Here is a 17438-nt window from a genome sequence, read left to right on the forward strand (position 1 = left end):
TCTCCTATTCTTTCATCTTTGAAAGAATTTCTTCTTCTTTAATACTAATATGCCAGCCACAGCAATAACTTCCCTGTAAAAGTTCAGGACATTATTGAGCAACCTTAACAAAAATCTTATTACGAAGCTTTAGATGACAAAGCAGCTCATTGTCCTTAAGTCCAGATGCTTCAAGATAAAATGCTTTGTTTTTCAGCTGATAAACTGAATCAGCAACTCTCTTTGATACTTTTATGGAAAAAAGTATGACACTTGATCAAAATTTTTGTTGGAATTCATGTAGAGGAAGTCAAATTTATATTTATTATATTTGAAACAGCACTCTTGCATACAATATAACTGCTAACTTTTGGTTGAGTAGCTGGATACACACCATATTTTAAAGAAACAATTATGAGTTCAAACTATTTTCTCTCATTTTCTGTGTAATGACAATTAACTAAAATACCACTTATTAGAAGCTATACGAGGTCTGTTCAAAAAATACGCGGACTGTTTGAATTGTGCGGCTCCAGTTGGTTCCAGGGGAATTCGCTTGGTGTCACTAGGTTCGCACAGATCAGCTGATTACGACACCATTTCCTGATTGCAGATATCTTCATTTGTGTATTAGCTATGCGGTTTTAAGTGAAGTGCGATTTTTTTCGTTTGGCGGATTTCAGAATGAATGACCTGAAGGAACAACGACTTGCTGTGAAATTTTGTGTTAAACTTGGAAAATCTGCAACTGAAACTTTTGCTATGCTTAACACGGCTTATGGTGATGTTGCTATGAAGCGTACGGCATGTTTCAAGTGGCATGAATGTTTTAAGGATGGTCTACAGTCCATTGAAGATGATGAGTGTCCTGGATGTCCTTCCAAGTCAACTGACGACCCACACGTCGACAAAATCAACACCCTGGTGCTGCAAAATTTGTGCCTCAAAACTTGTGAGTTTTTGGCCAAACACTCGATCACTGTTCTTCTCCACCCCCCTACTCACCTGACCTTGCTCCTTGCGATTTGTTCTTGTTCCCCAAACTCAAAAGACCCTTGAAAGGAAGAAGATTTGAGACGATTCCCGAGATTAAGGCAAATGCGACGAAGGAGCTGGAGGACATTACAAAAGAAGCGTACCAGGACTGTTTCAACAAGTGGAAACACCGTTGGGATAAGTGTGTGCGTTGGGGAGGAGAGTACTTTGAAGGGGTCCCAGACCTGTAACTTCTAAATAAAGTACATTTTGTTTTATGACGTCAGTCCGAGTATTTTTTGAACAGCCCTCGTAATGTAAATAAGTAATATTAAACAATAACATTTAATATATTTTAAACAGAATTATATTGATGGACATAACACATTTAAAAGATAAAATAACAAGCTCAAACCTTTTCTGTGTATTCTTCTTCTCCATTGTATTTCATAATTTCTGGAGCCATGAAACCCTCTGTACCACCAAACCCCTTAGTGCCTGTTGGAAGTGTAGAGCGACTGATACCATAGTCAGCAAGTTTCACCTCTACAGCAGTTCTAAGGTGTGATGGGTGAAACGGAGGTGGAAGTTCCCACACCAATACATTTTCTGACTTTAGATCCCTGTAGATGATATGTTGTTGATGAAGATATTCTAGAGCCTTGGCAATCTGTAAAAAACAAATTATACAATTTTGTTTCAGTAGCTTTCACTATGGTGTTCAACTCTTTCACAACAGGCTCAGAAAACTTATAGTGAGAACACAGTATCAGGAATTTCATTTGTGCAATAAACCACACTGTAATTCTGTGATTTATTAAGGTATCCCCTCAAAACTGGCAAGATTTTGTTAAAGATCATGAGTATCTTGTACACAAAGAATGAAATTATTTTAATTAAGTGTTTTTACTAAAAATATGTTACTTATCTATTATAGTTACTTACACTCAAACTCTTAAAAATGTTGATGTGATTTCCATTTCAAGTATAAAAAATTCTATTCATAATCTTACAGTTTACTTATTTCATTTACAAAATTTCTAAAACCTCTTAAATGAATATTTTATTTTTTTCATTTTACCTACCATATTAATTAGCTATTATTATCAATGCAATGAAAATATTAAAATTATGAGAGAAAAAATATATACCTTCTAATGTTTTGTAAAATATTTTTGTTATGTTCATAATTTCATGTCTTTCTTTTCACATATAGTTAATTATTTTATTTTCTTTCTTGTCCCTTATTATTACCTAACATAAGTCGATGCTATATTGCAAACCCTAAGAACTGATAAAAAAGTATTATGAATAATTAAAAAGTTTAATCCTTTCAATTATTTATTTTAAAACGTAAATAATATATAATTAACTAAAATATAAAAGTAAATCCTAAATATTGTATATCTACCTACAACATATTTAGGTGAGAAACAATCCTAAGGCCTATTGATAATCAAGCATCACATACAGGTATTTACATTTACTCCATAATGAAAGCTGCATGCCAATTTCAAAATAACTATTATTGGATTGTTGCATAAAATGAGTTTTTTTCTAATGTAGGCTGTAGAGCTCAAATAAATCTACTGAAGGTAAGCATGACACGAGTCAGATGTTGACTAAATTTATTACTTGTTTCAACTTTATTCATCCAGACTACTTTGAAATGTGTTTGTCAAAAGGTTAAGTAAATGTGTTATTGTCTAGATATACACCTACACAACTGGCATTATATATTTATTGAAGATAGAGTGTGCCAAAGTAAAGTATTTTACAGATTATGGGTCATGTGGTAATATAAAACTGAATCTTTGAGTACTTTTTTAAGAGTTTATTTCAAATTAATGACTTAAAACTAAGTTAACATAAAACTATGAATCATAACATGCATCATGATGTTAACTTCATTCACATGCATTAATAGTAAATGTGTTTTAAATTTTAAATGTAACACAATATTTAAAGATGTACCTGTTGATAAAGTGTAAACTAACTGCAAAAATATTAATTTGCAGTTAACATCTTATTACTTTTAAGTAACAAAAGAAAAAATATGCAGCAAAGTTTCAATTATCATATAATACCTGCACTATAATCTTCTGTAAAACAAATAAATCCAGTCGAGCTCCTGACCGTCTGTAGTCCTTCAGTACAACATCCAAGGCTCCTTGTGGTGCCAGCTGTAGAATAAGGGCCAATGGTTTGGTGCACACTCCTACCAAAGGGACAATATGTGGGTGACGAAGTGTGAGTAGGATGTTCAGTTCTTGTCGAGCTGTACAGTAGGCTTTACATGAATACTGAATAGGATCCCTCTGCCATTTGTTCCAGGCAGCCTAACAAGAAAAGTCACACTTTAGTATAATGATCCAAATAACAAGAGGGAGATTATTATTCAGAATTGACTTGCTCTGCATTATAAACGTTTTCAACATAGATGATGTGAAACTAAACTCAGTTATCTACATAGCTAATAAAGCTAACAGCATTTAAAAATAAATGTTTATAAAATATAACTGTGTCTTCACTATACATATGAGGTGATTGATAGTGACAAAACAGATTCCATTATACATGAATTTTGATCACATTTTATGAAACTCGAATATCTTTTTTTCCTTATAATTGTACAATACCTTATACACAATTAAATCAGAATGACGAGCTCCAAAACCTGGATCCACTGGTTGAAGCATTTTCATAGCAACATCAACATAAGAGTTGGAACCCTTAAAAAAAAAAGAGAATTACTTATGCTCCAGATATATATACTTTCCTATAAATATTATCTGTGTAGATTTAAATGTCATTGTTATAGATTTCAAATTAAGCACATCATAAGCTCAACATGAATATTTACTTATTAACATCAATATACCACAAATTCTGTGATTTAAAATAAAACCAAGGCAAGAACTTTGAAATACGAACAAACATAAACAACCTTACACACAAATGTGGCATTTGATATCTTTATTCAACACTTTCTCTAAATTTTACTGCTCTATTATAATGGTCTGTCCTTTGATATAATATCTCAGTTTATTGGCTATTAAAGCACATAAGAAGCACTTCTCCATCAAACAATAAATAACTAGATTGTGATAACATTATGTCACACTGTAGTCTTAATGTAGTATCCCACAAGCCTTCATTACTAATACATAAATTATCATTATCATAATATATTCACAGGAAATTAATCTCATGGCAATACTAGCCTGAGCAAAACTGTGCACTATCATTCCACTTCAGTATGAGCACAGATCAAAGGTAGACAACAAAAATGTTTGACAGGCAAGTGCAAAATATATTGAATGATTACTGTAAACATGGCATGAGCAGGATTGGGCTAACCATATCTTATTCCCAAGGGCATCATTTAAATGCAGCTGATCTACATAAAAGTACAAAAATATTTCTTGATTATAGTTGTATGTTCTACATGTTAGTTACAAAAGGTTGGCACTTGGAGGTTTTCTAATACCATATTTCTTATTTTGTTATCTCAGGGACTTATTAGGCCCATTCCTTAAACTGCATGTACATTATACAGTATAAAATTTGTTACATAAATAAAGTAAAAAAAAAATTCATACAGAAGCTCTAAGAACTAAACTTAACAAAAACAGATTAAAACTCAAAGTAAAATGCTTAGGATATTACTTAAACTAATTATAGTAAAACATAATAAACTAAATTAAAATAACATTTTAAAACAAAAGTACTATCAAGCATCTGTAAATATCCAATACAATAGATTTATAAGGCACACTAGAAATTAAACTGCATTACCCATATCCCAATATGTGGCACGTCTATGACAACATTCTAACTTTCTTACATGAATTTCTTCAACCACTAAGGAAATGCAATGGTTCCAGTGGACATAGAAGTAAGAACTGCAAATTACTCCTCACATCAGATACTGAAATTAAATAACTAAATTCACAAACAATTACTATTCTTACTGGATTAGTAACTTTTTCTCTGGAAAGGGTGCATCATGGTCTGATTAGCCATACTTCTAACTCCTCACCAATCTTGGGCTAAATTGACCTGTTGTTTGCAATCCTAACTTTTACAATAAAAAAAACACACCATTTTTGAACAATAGCTATCTAGAATAGCCATTTGAATCTGAAAGCACATGCATTTTGGAAACATTTCTGATAACAAAATACAGTGATCTTACGACAGGTCTTCTGATTCTAAAAAAGTCTTATTTTGAGCATTAACAACTCCTTAGTTAATCTACAAGAAATGCCACTTACTATCATCTTGGAGAGTTTTAATGGAATTGCCAGTGAGAAATATGTCACAAGGTGTTTGACTTCTACAGTAGATAAGACATTTATGGAGACTATTGCCTTACCCCCCAAAAATGCATAGTTTATTAATTATCATGATATGGAATAGTTCACTATGAATGAGTTTGTAACCAAAAACTAACCATCAGTTTTCATACTATAACTTTTAATATGTTTTAAGTTCATTAAAAAAGATTGCAACCTTACAGGTCTTATGTACACAAAAAATTAAATTTTCAACTAAGTATTTTTACTAAACATTTGTTGATGAATATATGAAATTAATTTGTTGAGTGCTCAGAATGCAAAGCAATTATCATACTAGCATTCAAAATACTTTTCTTCACCTGAAAATTGACAAATTGGTTTTGTATAATTTGTAACACCTCTTAAATAAATATCAGCTTTTTAAAGTTAAACTTTCTATTTTTATCTCTTATTTTCTTTACCCATAATACTGTATCCATTCAGACAATATGACTAGCTAGCCCTGTAGCCACCACAAAAAATATGAAACCTATATCACTCTTTTTCTTTGAATAACTCCAAATTCTAACATGTAGCTACAATTATTCCAAATAGCTTAAAACTCATAACAGTCTAGACCTGTTTATATTCAATCTTCCTGTTTTATTGCCCTTTTAACCATGTCTAACTAATAATCCTGCCACACAATGTTGTAAACTGTTTGGCAAACATGTAGCTCAAATGACTTTATTGAATTACATAATGCATGGGATACTCATGAACAAACCTTGTGAAGAATTTTTATTTTTTATTATCTTACCTTATTTAATCATATCTAACAAGTTTCTAATTTTTACATTTTAGTTACTTTATAAATAAATGATAAGCAATAAATATAGTAATAACTCAGGTCCTATTGTTCTTTGCTGTTAACTGTTAATGAAACTTAAGGGTACTTTTATCTATATTAACAGTAATATTACACTAAATAAGTATATTTAACTAAGTAATGCACTTCAGAAAACAGAACAATAACTTGCACAAAGCAAACAATGTCCTGTAACTATCATAATTTCTCTGGGTTTTTACCTATGTAATTAGATCCTTTAAAAATTCAGCTAAACTTGTCAATGTTACTACCATGGGAAAAAGTTTTGAAATGAAGGAAGTATAGATAATTCTCTGTACAGGAAACAAAACAACAAAATACATAATTTGGTAGATTAAGGCACTGGTTTTCTATGGGTTATAAATAATATAGTACAGATCACCAGAGAGAGTTATTGGCAGTTTTTTAAAGAGGATGTAACAGGTGAGCATTGCAAGTGGGTCTGATTTTTCAGTTTATGGCTCCATAAATAAATAATATTAAAAGCTATAATACTTAAAATGTTTTAGTAATATCTACATCATAGTGAGTAACTTATGTTAAATTCCATACTTCAGGGTATAGTAGACAGTAAATCAGAGAAGAGAAAAGACCTAAAGAGTAAATGTCACAGTTTTCATACAGGGAAGATTGAGTTTATTTAACATTTTCGTATAAAATTTAGGATTTAAACTTCATCTAATATTGAAATTTGATTTAGTAATTACAATTAATTAATGCCAAGTTTATACACATACAATGATAATAACATAGTTTAATTAAATTTTGAATACACCTCTTTAAAAGTTTGTAACTATGCATTTTTACTTACCTATTGTGAAAGAGTTGAACAAATATCTAGCAAGTTACTTGATTGACTTCCATTATTCTTTTATTACTGTTCAAGTTCAGTTTTGTTATTTTACCTTGTAACCTATATACCATTTCCTGGTTAATGATCACCTTGTGCCTACTTTGGTTTCGAATAAGATTCATTTGTAATTAATTCACTTTATATCTTCTATTATTCATTGTAGCTTGCAATGTGCTGATATTTATTCTGTTTTAAATCACGTTTATTTTAATCACGCTTTTCTAAATTCTAGGTTTGCATTCCAGTATACTAATTCCAGTTCTGTATTTCATTTTAATGTTTGAAATTAATTCTGCCATATTTAGTTCTTATTAGTAAATATGTACCATTATCTAGTTGTCAGAACAACTTTATACATATTATACATATTTAGCTAAGATTTATAGAGTCTAATCCAGTTTCTCACATTGTGTTACAGTGTAATTTTATGACTTCATTTTTTGAATACCAGTATTGATATCCCATATGAATAAGTATAATCTTGCACAAAGTTTGTGTCAACTGAAATGTAAGTCACTTTGGAAAAATGTACAGGCACATATTTGCTGAAATTTATCAAAAAAGTTACTTTGAGTATTCAGAAAGCAATGACTTTCACAAACTTTTAGTTTAAGAGTATGCCAATCTTACCATCTATCATTAACAGCTAAAACCAACTATAAATGTTCTAGGGCCTTGTCTGACAATTTCATCTGCCCAAACTAGATAGACTGAGTAGTTATTGAATAAAACAGCTCACAAACACTTAACCACTCCATAGCTCAGAAAAAAAGGAATATTACTTTGTTTCAGTTGCAGATTTATTAATCAATCAAGTGTTCTAACTGCTCATTATGCATAACGTTTAGAAGACAAAAAAATGCCATTTCAGTCAAACGTCAAAGCATTCAAATTATTCCCTACAGATATTTTCACGGATAGGCAGCATGTGTCACAACACATTCTTCCTTATCCACCAGGTCAAAATTATGAGACAATGCTCTCAACACCATCAGAGGCAACAAGCTCATACACTTCTGGTTCCTGGCCCATCAATTATCAAGAAACTTACCAATGATTTACAGCTTCAAGATGTCTTTCTACTTGTGCAGGTTATTTATACACTGCAGCTACTAATTCATTTGTATTAGCAGTCAACATACAAGTTATGGACCAGTCCAACCAAAGAGCACTGTTCATGTGAAACAAACATGCACCATAGCCATAGTCACAAGGTTGTGAATTTTCAATCTGTTATTGTACTCTTGTAACAGTTTTATAGACATAAAGACACTTCCCCAACTTCTCATGGGCAAATTTGTGTGCATCAACTATTACAAAATCCAGCCACTGCTGTGGATACTTGTTTGCATCTGCTCTTAGGGAAGGGCCAAAGATCAGATACATTAAGAGCTTGTCTGAGCACTAAGATATTTTGTGAGCAACTAATACACAGCAAGCCATAATAATATCCCAGTTACTTTGCTCAAGGTTAATAAAGGTAGGAAGCATCCATTTGAAAATATTTTTTCTCCATTCAGCCAGAAAATATGATGATTTCACCACAAATAATACTCAACATGACACAACTCTACAAACAACTGACAGTTAAAGATTGCTCACTGTTACATGTGAATATTTTTAGTTATATAAGTGGGTTAAATAATTCTATTACCTTGTCAAGGTAGGTCAAATAATTTAAAATCTGCCATTAGAACAAGCAGTAAATTATAATCTTGTATTTATATTAGTTATATGTAATGCAACAAATAATTTCAGAGAGAATTATTGAGATTTAAAAAAACAAACAGAATATGAGACTTTGGCTCCTGGGTTTGACAATCTGGTTTATTTCACGGTTAATTAAGGATACTGGAGCTTATAAATTTACATTATGTCTTAGCAATATTTACTGTAAGTGTATACATTGTGTCAAACTCAAAATATTCTATAGGGGTAGGAATAAAATCTAAAATGGATAAGCAGCAGCAAGAAAGTATCATGTGATAAAGAGATGAAAACATATAATATTATAATTTGAACTATAAACTACATTTTGATGCAAGTTTATTTCCATCCACTGTGAAAAAAGTGGTTTAATTAAATTTTGAAAGTAACTGTTAAAAGTTTATGACATGCATACTTTGACCTAGTAGTATCCATTTGTAAGTACACAACAAACTATTTTTATAAAACAATGACTACGAATTCCACTGATCTAATTTGGCTAGAAAGCTTCTAATAATATATAAATTATCTGGTTATTGAAGCAGATAAGAGGAGGGTAGGACTGACTATATTCTGTCTGCAAAAAGTCAATAAAGTGTAAAACACCCACATGAAGATTTTGAATAATTCACTGAAGATAACATATATCCTTTAAATGTCAAAAAAGCATTACAATTCATTTTTAGCATATTTTGAATTATTAAAAGTGTAAATATCAGAATTTGAAGGATGTGGTATATTTTTATTTTCTAACCTAAATAAAGACACTTAAAATGATAATCTTGTGCTAAATTTTCAAACATATTTTTCTCAAAGTCTGAAAACTGGCATTCCAATCTCATAACTTCAGATATGTTGATGCTACAGACTTCAGGATTGACATAAATATGCATTATTAATGTATCTATTGTGTGTAGTAAGGTAAAGTTGATAAAAGTTTTGGTTTGTATTAACTGACCATTAACAATTTACTATTGCATATATCCTGCTCAAAGTATACTCATTAGAGCCTTAATGTGACACCAAATTGGTTTTGTGTTCCTTAGTGCACATTAATTCTTCACATCCCATTTAAATGTGGACCCATTTTCAGAAGTGTTCAGTCGTGTTTGCAGAAGTTATCATGAACATTAGACATTTCTTTATTTCTGTAATGTGCAGATTAGCCATACTTGTAATGTTATACAACACATGTCAGAATATGTCTCTGTATTTATGTTAATATATTTTTATACAAAAATTCACAAAATGAATATGTTTTTTTAATAAAAAGGCCAAAACCTAGGTAACACTGTGCAAGGAATATACAGTCTCTTAGCTAACAGAATGTTAAAACCTGGTAGTTTTTAACTGGTGAAGCAAAGAAGCTCGTTACACATAGTAAGTGTGATAAAAATTATATATTTATGCAGATGTTTTTGAGAGTATGTAGGATACCTTATGTTCAAGTACCAATTAGTTTTCCCCCGACATTCAAGTACCAATTAGTTTTTCCCCCTTATACTTTAAAAAGGAACTTACCTGTATTTGTCTGTCTGTTCAGTTCAAATTCAAAGATTTTTCTTTGTCAAAGTTTCTTTAATACATAAAATATAGTAATTTTAAACCTTTTCAGACAGGAGACTGGTCAAAGGCCATGTCATCACATTTCTTGATTTGCATTCAAAATTTTACTGAACTACTATTTCATGAATATAAACATAAGTCAGTATGTTTGGTATCAAATAATTAATATTGTCACACTAGAATATAAAATAAGAATCTCATATCTCATTTTGCTAACATATGGCTAAATGAAACACAGCTTACTTACTTCAATATATGACATGAATGACAAACTGACAGCTTAGAATGTCCTTCTAGTAATTTTCTCAGTCACTTTAATGTGTTAGAAAACCACCTCATTCTTTCTAAACAAGATTTTAAGGAGGACCTAAACACATTTTTGTTACTAAGACTGATAAATTACTGTAGTATTTTATAGTACTGATATACCAATTTATGATTTTCTGGTTATTCAACCATATATATGAAATCTAAAAAAAAATTATTTCATTTCATATCTTCTATGTGTAAAATTATAAAAGGCTCAGCAGCCTACAATAAGTAGCAGCTAAGTACAAACATTATAGTTAAGAGAGACAGTTGTTTGCTTTGCTTCTTTATTTACTGTTCTATATTTTACAAAAACTAAGTTTAATAATTTATTTCTACATGGTAATAACCTACATACATATATAACGTATAATAATTGAAATGTGACTGCATATTATAAAATACTAGTTTCCTAAAAAACACAGCCAAGACAGACTAAAATTCAGTTTTATATTTCTAAATAAATTAATGAGTGTATGTGAACCCTGTCAATGCAAGTTACATTAATGTTAGCTATGTATGACTGGAAGGTCAATATAATAAAAATATAATGTTATGTGACTTAAGCAATTTAGACTAAATATTTGTGTGGCTCCCTCTTAAGTGATGTGTATCCACATCAACTCAAAACTAATTTTTTCATAGTGAACCATCAATATGGCATCAAGGAAGTTCCAGACCAAATAAAAGATTTAATGTTGTTTGTTAGTTTGTAAAACATTTAAACAGATATAATTATTTATAATAACCATCACTGTAAGTTATGTTATTGTTTGTATAATAAAATATATTTTTATTGAAAAAGTTTGTTTTGAATTTCAAGCAAAGCTACACGAGGGTTATCTGTGATAACTGTCCCTAGTGAGAAGGGCAGCTAGTCATTACCACCCACTGCCAAAGCTTGGACTTCTCTTTTACCAACAAACAGTGGGATTGACATTATCACTATAATGTGCGATGTCTAAAATGGTGAGCCTGTTTGGGGTGACAGGGATCCAAACCTGCAACCCTCAAATTACAAGTTAAGCACCCTTAACCACCTGAACCTGGACTGTATTATTCTAAACTGTCTTTGCTTTAAGCTTTATTACAAAACATAGTACCTTAGACTCACTTATCACATCATGATATTCAATTAATATTTTAATATTTATGTTTTTATAGTTGTATGATGAAGTCTTCTTTGATCTTGAGTTGTAGATAGAAGCAATAGTAAACATTACCAAGTATTTCAAAACAATACATTTGTGTATTAAGACTAAAGTTATATAATATTGTTGTTAAGTCTCTGTACGTGTAGTGAAAATGAAAGAAATTCTCAGCAACAAACTTGAAAAACAATCTTACTGATTTGTTACTTGAGTTGATTAGAAAAGTCTGTTTTGTAATTTCTTACATCATCATATTAAATGTAAATTATTAATTATAAACAGAAATAACTAGTATTAGTGAAAATAATGAAACAGTTAAAAAAAGTATACATTGATACCAAGGGTAAGAAAAAAAACAATAAATGGCATGACAAAGTACAGAAAGCTTAGCAAATATTAAGATAACTAAAGCACAGACAAGGAAATAAAAAAGATTTTAACACTGATTGTAATTTAGAACTTTTTCTAAATGTTACATATTTTAGTGCAGTAACAACATGCTAGCAAAAAGATATGCAATTAAAGAAAAAATATTTATTTACAACTATATAAAATGTGAAGTAGATGTTTTATTTAGATCAAATGACTGAATGACAATAAGTTTATTCAAATAATATAATAATAATAACAAAACATAAATAATATCTGTCATACAATAAAGAAACTCTTGCTTATATGTAAGATACTGGAGAAACATTTTTATACATTATATATGCATACAGATTATTACTATTTAGAAATAAATTACTAAACTTATTTTTCTTAAAGTATAAAACAATAAATGTAGAAGTAAATCAAACAATTATCTCTTCTCACCACAACCTTTGAGCCTTTAAGTCTCATACTGCTATATATTTACCTGTATATTTATTACTTTTTATTACATTGACCTTCCAGTCATACCTAGCTAACATTACATAAATTGCATTGAAGGGGTGCTTGTACTCTCATCTTACATATCCAGTAATATAAAATTGACTTTCATTCTTCTATATATATATATTATTTAAAAATTATTAAACTTACTTTCCATAAAATATAGAACAATAAATCAAGAAGTAAAGAAAACAATTATCTCTTCTCGCTATAATCTTTGAACTTCGTAGCTGCTGAACATAGGTTACTAAGCCTTTTACAATTTCGCACATGGAGAATACCCAACAGTTTTCTTTTATGGTTTATATATACAGTTGAATAACAAAAAGTCATAAATAACTATACTGATACCACAGAATACCATTACAATTTATTAAACTTAGTAACTAAGATGTATTTAGGTGTAAAAAAATATGTAACCTCAAGCAGACTAAAGACACACCTCACCTTTTTGAAATTTTGTTTTGAAAGATGTGGTAACCTTTTCACAGATTAAAATGTCTGAGAAAACCACTAAGAGGACATTCTAACCTGTTTATTGGTTATTCATAAGTCATATGGTGAAGTAAGCATATGTAAGGGATCAACCATTTAAAAAAAAATGTAAAGAGTTGAATTGGACCACCATGTTTGATTCGGTACATAAGCCATATCTCAGTAAAATAAAAAGATTTTTGGTTTTTATTTCATATTCTGGTTTGTCAATGTTGAGTTCCTCATTTTTACAAAATTATAATCTTAGTATTTTGACATCACAAATATCTAATTTCAAACAGTGTTGCATTGAACATATCACGTGAATCACTAAAATTTATATTTAAATGTGTTCTTTTATTATTTACTTTCAAATTAAGAAATTAACTTGTATATAGTATTAAAGTTTGAATTATAATCTACAATTTGATTCCAAATTTACTGACATAAAGTCACAAAATAGTTGTTCAATAAAATTTTGAATGCAAGTCAACAAATGTGATGACATGTTTTCTGACCAGTGACTGGTAGCAAAAGGGTTAATAAACTTTACAAAAAAAGTAAAGAATTTCACGATAAAAATTACAGTTTTCTAGTGTCAGGTCTCATTGCTAACACGTGCTTTATAATAAAGATATCAGATTTTACAGTATAACAAACAACCATGAATCCTTTGCTTTTGAAAACAAAAACAATTTTCTGTTCAAGCACTGAGGCCTACACACACAATTAGAGTAACCTCACTTCATTAATACCTTAACTTCTGTATAGTACGTTTAAACACATATGAAAAACTTTTCAGCTCCAACAGTTTCACCTTACCTTTTGTCTGATATTCGCTTTGAAAACAAAGCCAAATGCTCCACGCCCTAATAGTCTTCCCCTTCTAAGATTTTCTGACCGAACCAGAAATCTATCCCCCAAGTCAGAAAAAACCTAAAGTGTAAAACATCATCTTTATTGCAATAATTATATAGAGTTTCTAAGAAAAAAACCACTTTCATAAAGAAATGATATTGTCACAAAATGATACATTCTAGCTATCTAAGAAGAAAATATTAATGATTTTTACACAATACATGCATTTCCAACCATAATTTTATTTAAACAATAAATTTTTAAAGCAAATATTTATCATATATTTTAAAAACTAAACACTAGGCTTCCGCTAGCCATTAGTCACATCATCATTGGTGAGAAGAAACAGCCTGTGGCTAAACATTCTAGTATTGGTTTTGCCACAGTGGTGATAGATAATAATTTTTCGGTCTTGGATGGTTTTCCTTTATTTATTCTGCTCAAGTTTCGGTCTTAACAGCTTTCGTGGTTTTTATCACCATCCACGCCATTAATGATGACAAATGACCAGAGGTGCCCCCCATCGAGTTGAAGAAACAAAAAACGTCTTTAAAAACTACCACTGACTGTAATCTATATTTTCTTTATATATGTATTTTTATGATTTCAGGGATATGATAACTAACAAATTAAATTAAAAAAAAATTATTATTCAGCTGTGCTAATGATTTCTTTTATTTTCATTTCTTATGCTACATGTTTGATTCTGCCCGTGGTACGCAAACAGTAATCAGAGAAAACTTGACTTTCATCAAACCAAGTTTGATGAAAATCCCAAGTTTCGTTTGACATGTGTTTGAATTGAGATAATGACAACTCCTAGATCAGATAAAAAGACGTCTAAACAGTTAGATATATCAAGTTTTTTTCAAAAGAAGGTCAAAGCAACATCATCAACTGATGGTGAGAAATCCACTTCCAAAAGAAAAGACAGCTCTGAAGAAACTGAAGCTTGCAGCAGTGATCAGACTGTCGGTGTGAAAAAAAAATATACTCACGATTTTCAGAGAGTTGTTAAAGAAACTTGGTTTTCACAGTTTCCTTGGCTGGCACACGTTTCCCAACAAAATACATTTCATTGCAAATTATGCATGGACAACAAGAAGACAAATATTAAGCTACCACTGGGAAAACTGCTACTAAGCCTAAAAAAGATAACTTGGTGAAGCATGCATGGTCAGAAGATCATTGAAGTCCAGTAGCATCACAAGTTTTGAAGAAGGACATGTCAACTGCTGCTGTGAATGTGTATGTGGGGTGTAAAGGTGGCATTCAGGCACAGATGGCCACATTACCTGTACAAGCAAAGGAAGCCATCCCAACTATGAAGTGTCATTCCCTCCTTTCACTACAAGTATTCAATGTAAGAATATTCTTCATTCTAGAATTAATAAGATACTATCTGTTTTTTACACTATTTTCTTAAAACAAAAGGCAATTTCACAATTTTCTAAAAGCAAAACATTTTGAAAATTAAGTTGCTAGCCAACTCTTCCAAGTATCTTTGTTTATTACTTTAATTGGTGGTCTTATTTCAAAACATAAGTTCTTATATATATTTTAACAGGAAGTGACCTCTAAAGAAACTACAGACTCAGTCACAAAGTGGAACAGAGCTTCGTATACACCCACAGCCAGTCTCTGGATGATATGTACAGTGCCTTAAATCATGTAGTTCAGGATGAAATTCAGGCAGACTTTCAGGTATTGCCTTTCCCATTTCTTGTTCTTGAAGCATATGAAGCAACTGATGCAGGAAACACCTCTATACTGATAATTTATATCAGGTATCTTTCATCATTAGGTGAGGTTACAAGTCGATTCCTTGCTGTGCATGAGCTGACCAACACTGGGGCTGATTCTATCTACAACACAATGTGCTCAGTCATGGCAGATCGAGGATTGTTCGATGTTGACTTGGTTGGACTTGCAACTGATAGAGTAAATGTCATGGTGGAAATAAAAACAGGTGTTGCTACAAAATTTAAGGAGAAATGCCCCTGGATAATAACAAGTCATTGTTTGGCACACAGAGTACAGTTGGCAGCTGAAAAGGCAGCAAACCAGCTGCCATACCTTGTGAAGTACATTTCAGTTTTGAACCAGTTTGCAAAAAGCCTGAAATATTCTCCCAAGTTGTGTCGGGTTCTGGAAGAGAGCAAAGCATTGCATGGAAAGAAAAGCAAGTACTCTTCACACGATGGCTCTCTTTTAATGATTCTGTTCAAGCACTAGTCAACTGTCTTGCATCTGTAATAAGCTGCCTGCAGGTTGTAGCAATGGAACGTGGTACTCCAGGCTGAGCCTTGCTACATGGTCTAGAGTCCAGCAAATGTCATGTTACAGCTTTGCCATGATGACACATTTTTTGGCTGATGCTGTTGGCATTCTTGGACTTCTGTGAATATCTCTACAGAGAGCTGATTTATCTTATGATCAGGCTAAAGCAATTATTGATGGGTCAATTCTGTCAATTCAGTTGCTGGTACACATCCCTGGTCCTTACACACAGACTGCACTGAAGGAACTTCCACAAGCTTCTGATGCCAGTGGTTACACTTCTTACAGAAGCCATGACATCAGAGATACTGATAAACAATGTGAAAAGTACTGATCAGCTGCTGAGTCATTTGTCGAAGAGATGGTCACAAGACTACAAGTAGCATTCCCAACACTAACATAATGTCATTTTTTTCAATATTTAGCCCATGTCACAGCAGAGCAATATCTGATGAGGATGAGGCACTGTCTGAATGGCTGCTACTAAGGAACATAATGGAACAAGATGCTCACAAAAACAGAAACATGAAGAGCTTCTACAAGGAATACATCCACCAGACCCATCAAACTTTTTCCAAATCTGTCTCAGCTTGCAGCAATTGGATTAATAATTCCAGTTACATCTGTTGACTGTGAGCAGGGAATTAGCAGGTACAACAGCATCAAAACAGATGCCAGGAGCAGTCGGTCTGTGGCTAAGAAAGAAATGTTACTGAACGTATCCATGGAGTCCAAACCTTTATATCATTTTAACTTCGACTCTGCATTCAGATACTGAGTTACTCACAAAGACAGACGTGGGTACCATTCCTCGTTGAAGAAATGTGCTTCAGAACCTCAGGTGTCAACTTCTACCACATCTTCTGTTGATAATGATTTGGCTGAAGAGCTGCCATTGAATTTATCTACTTACTAGTCATGCTACCATATTCTAGTTTTAAGTCATTTGTTTTGTTTCTGTTATTTTGAGAAATGTATCTCTTTATTTTCCTCTTTATCATGTTTATTTTGTTTTTTTTTTGTTTTTTTTGGCAGGAAAGATTGCTGGGGAATAAAACAAATAGTACAAAACTTAATGTCTTGTAGATATTCACATAATTACAACTATTTTTTACTGGATGGAACTGATGCATATTAAAAGCTTAGCACTCTTTCAGTGCTAAATTGTTAGATCTATCAAACAATTCAAATCACTGACTTCAGCAACTACTTGCAGCTGTATTAGGGCAGTGTTAAAAGGC

At 31.4% G+C, this 17438-nt stretch overlaps 1 protein-coding gene across 8 annotated transcripts in view; it reads right to left on the reverse strand.

Moving 5' to 3' along the window:
* The window catches only part of Lrrk (Leucine-rich repeat kinase), a 297360-nt gene that overhangs the window by 24782 nt on the left and 255140 nt on the right, over positions 1-17438 (reverse strand). For all 8 annotated transcript variants that reach the window (XR_013032330.1, XR_013032331.1, XM_076517601.1 and 5 more), the window contains 4 exons: positions 13882-13995; positions 3594-3686; positions 3042-3293; positions 1370-1624 (listed from right to left, as the gene is read on the reverse strand). Coding sequence is in view for 6 of the 8 variants with exons in the window: in XM_076517601.1 (XP_076373716.1) it covers positions 1370-1624; positions 3042-3293; positions 3594-3686; positions 13882-13995 (714 nt within the window). In the remaining 2 variants the exon portion in view is untranslated. The remainder of the gene's footprint in view (positions 1-1369; positions 1625-3041; positions 3294-3593; positions 3687-13881; positions 13996-17438) is intronic.

The sequence above is a fragment of the Tachypleus tridentatus genome, chromosome 8, assembly GCF_004210375.1.
Source record: "Tachypleus tridentatus isolate NWPU-2018 chromosome 8, ASM421037v1, whole genome shotgun sequence".
Lineage (NCBI taxonomy): Eukaryota > Metazoa > Arthropoda > Merostomata > Xiphosura > Limulidae > Tachypleus > Tachypleus tridentatus.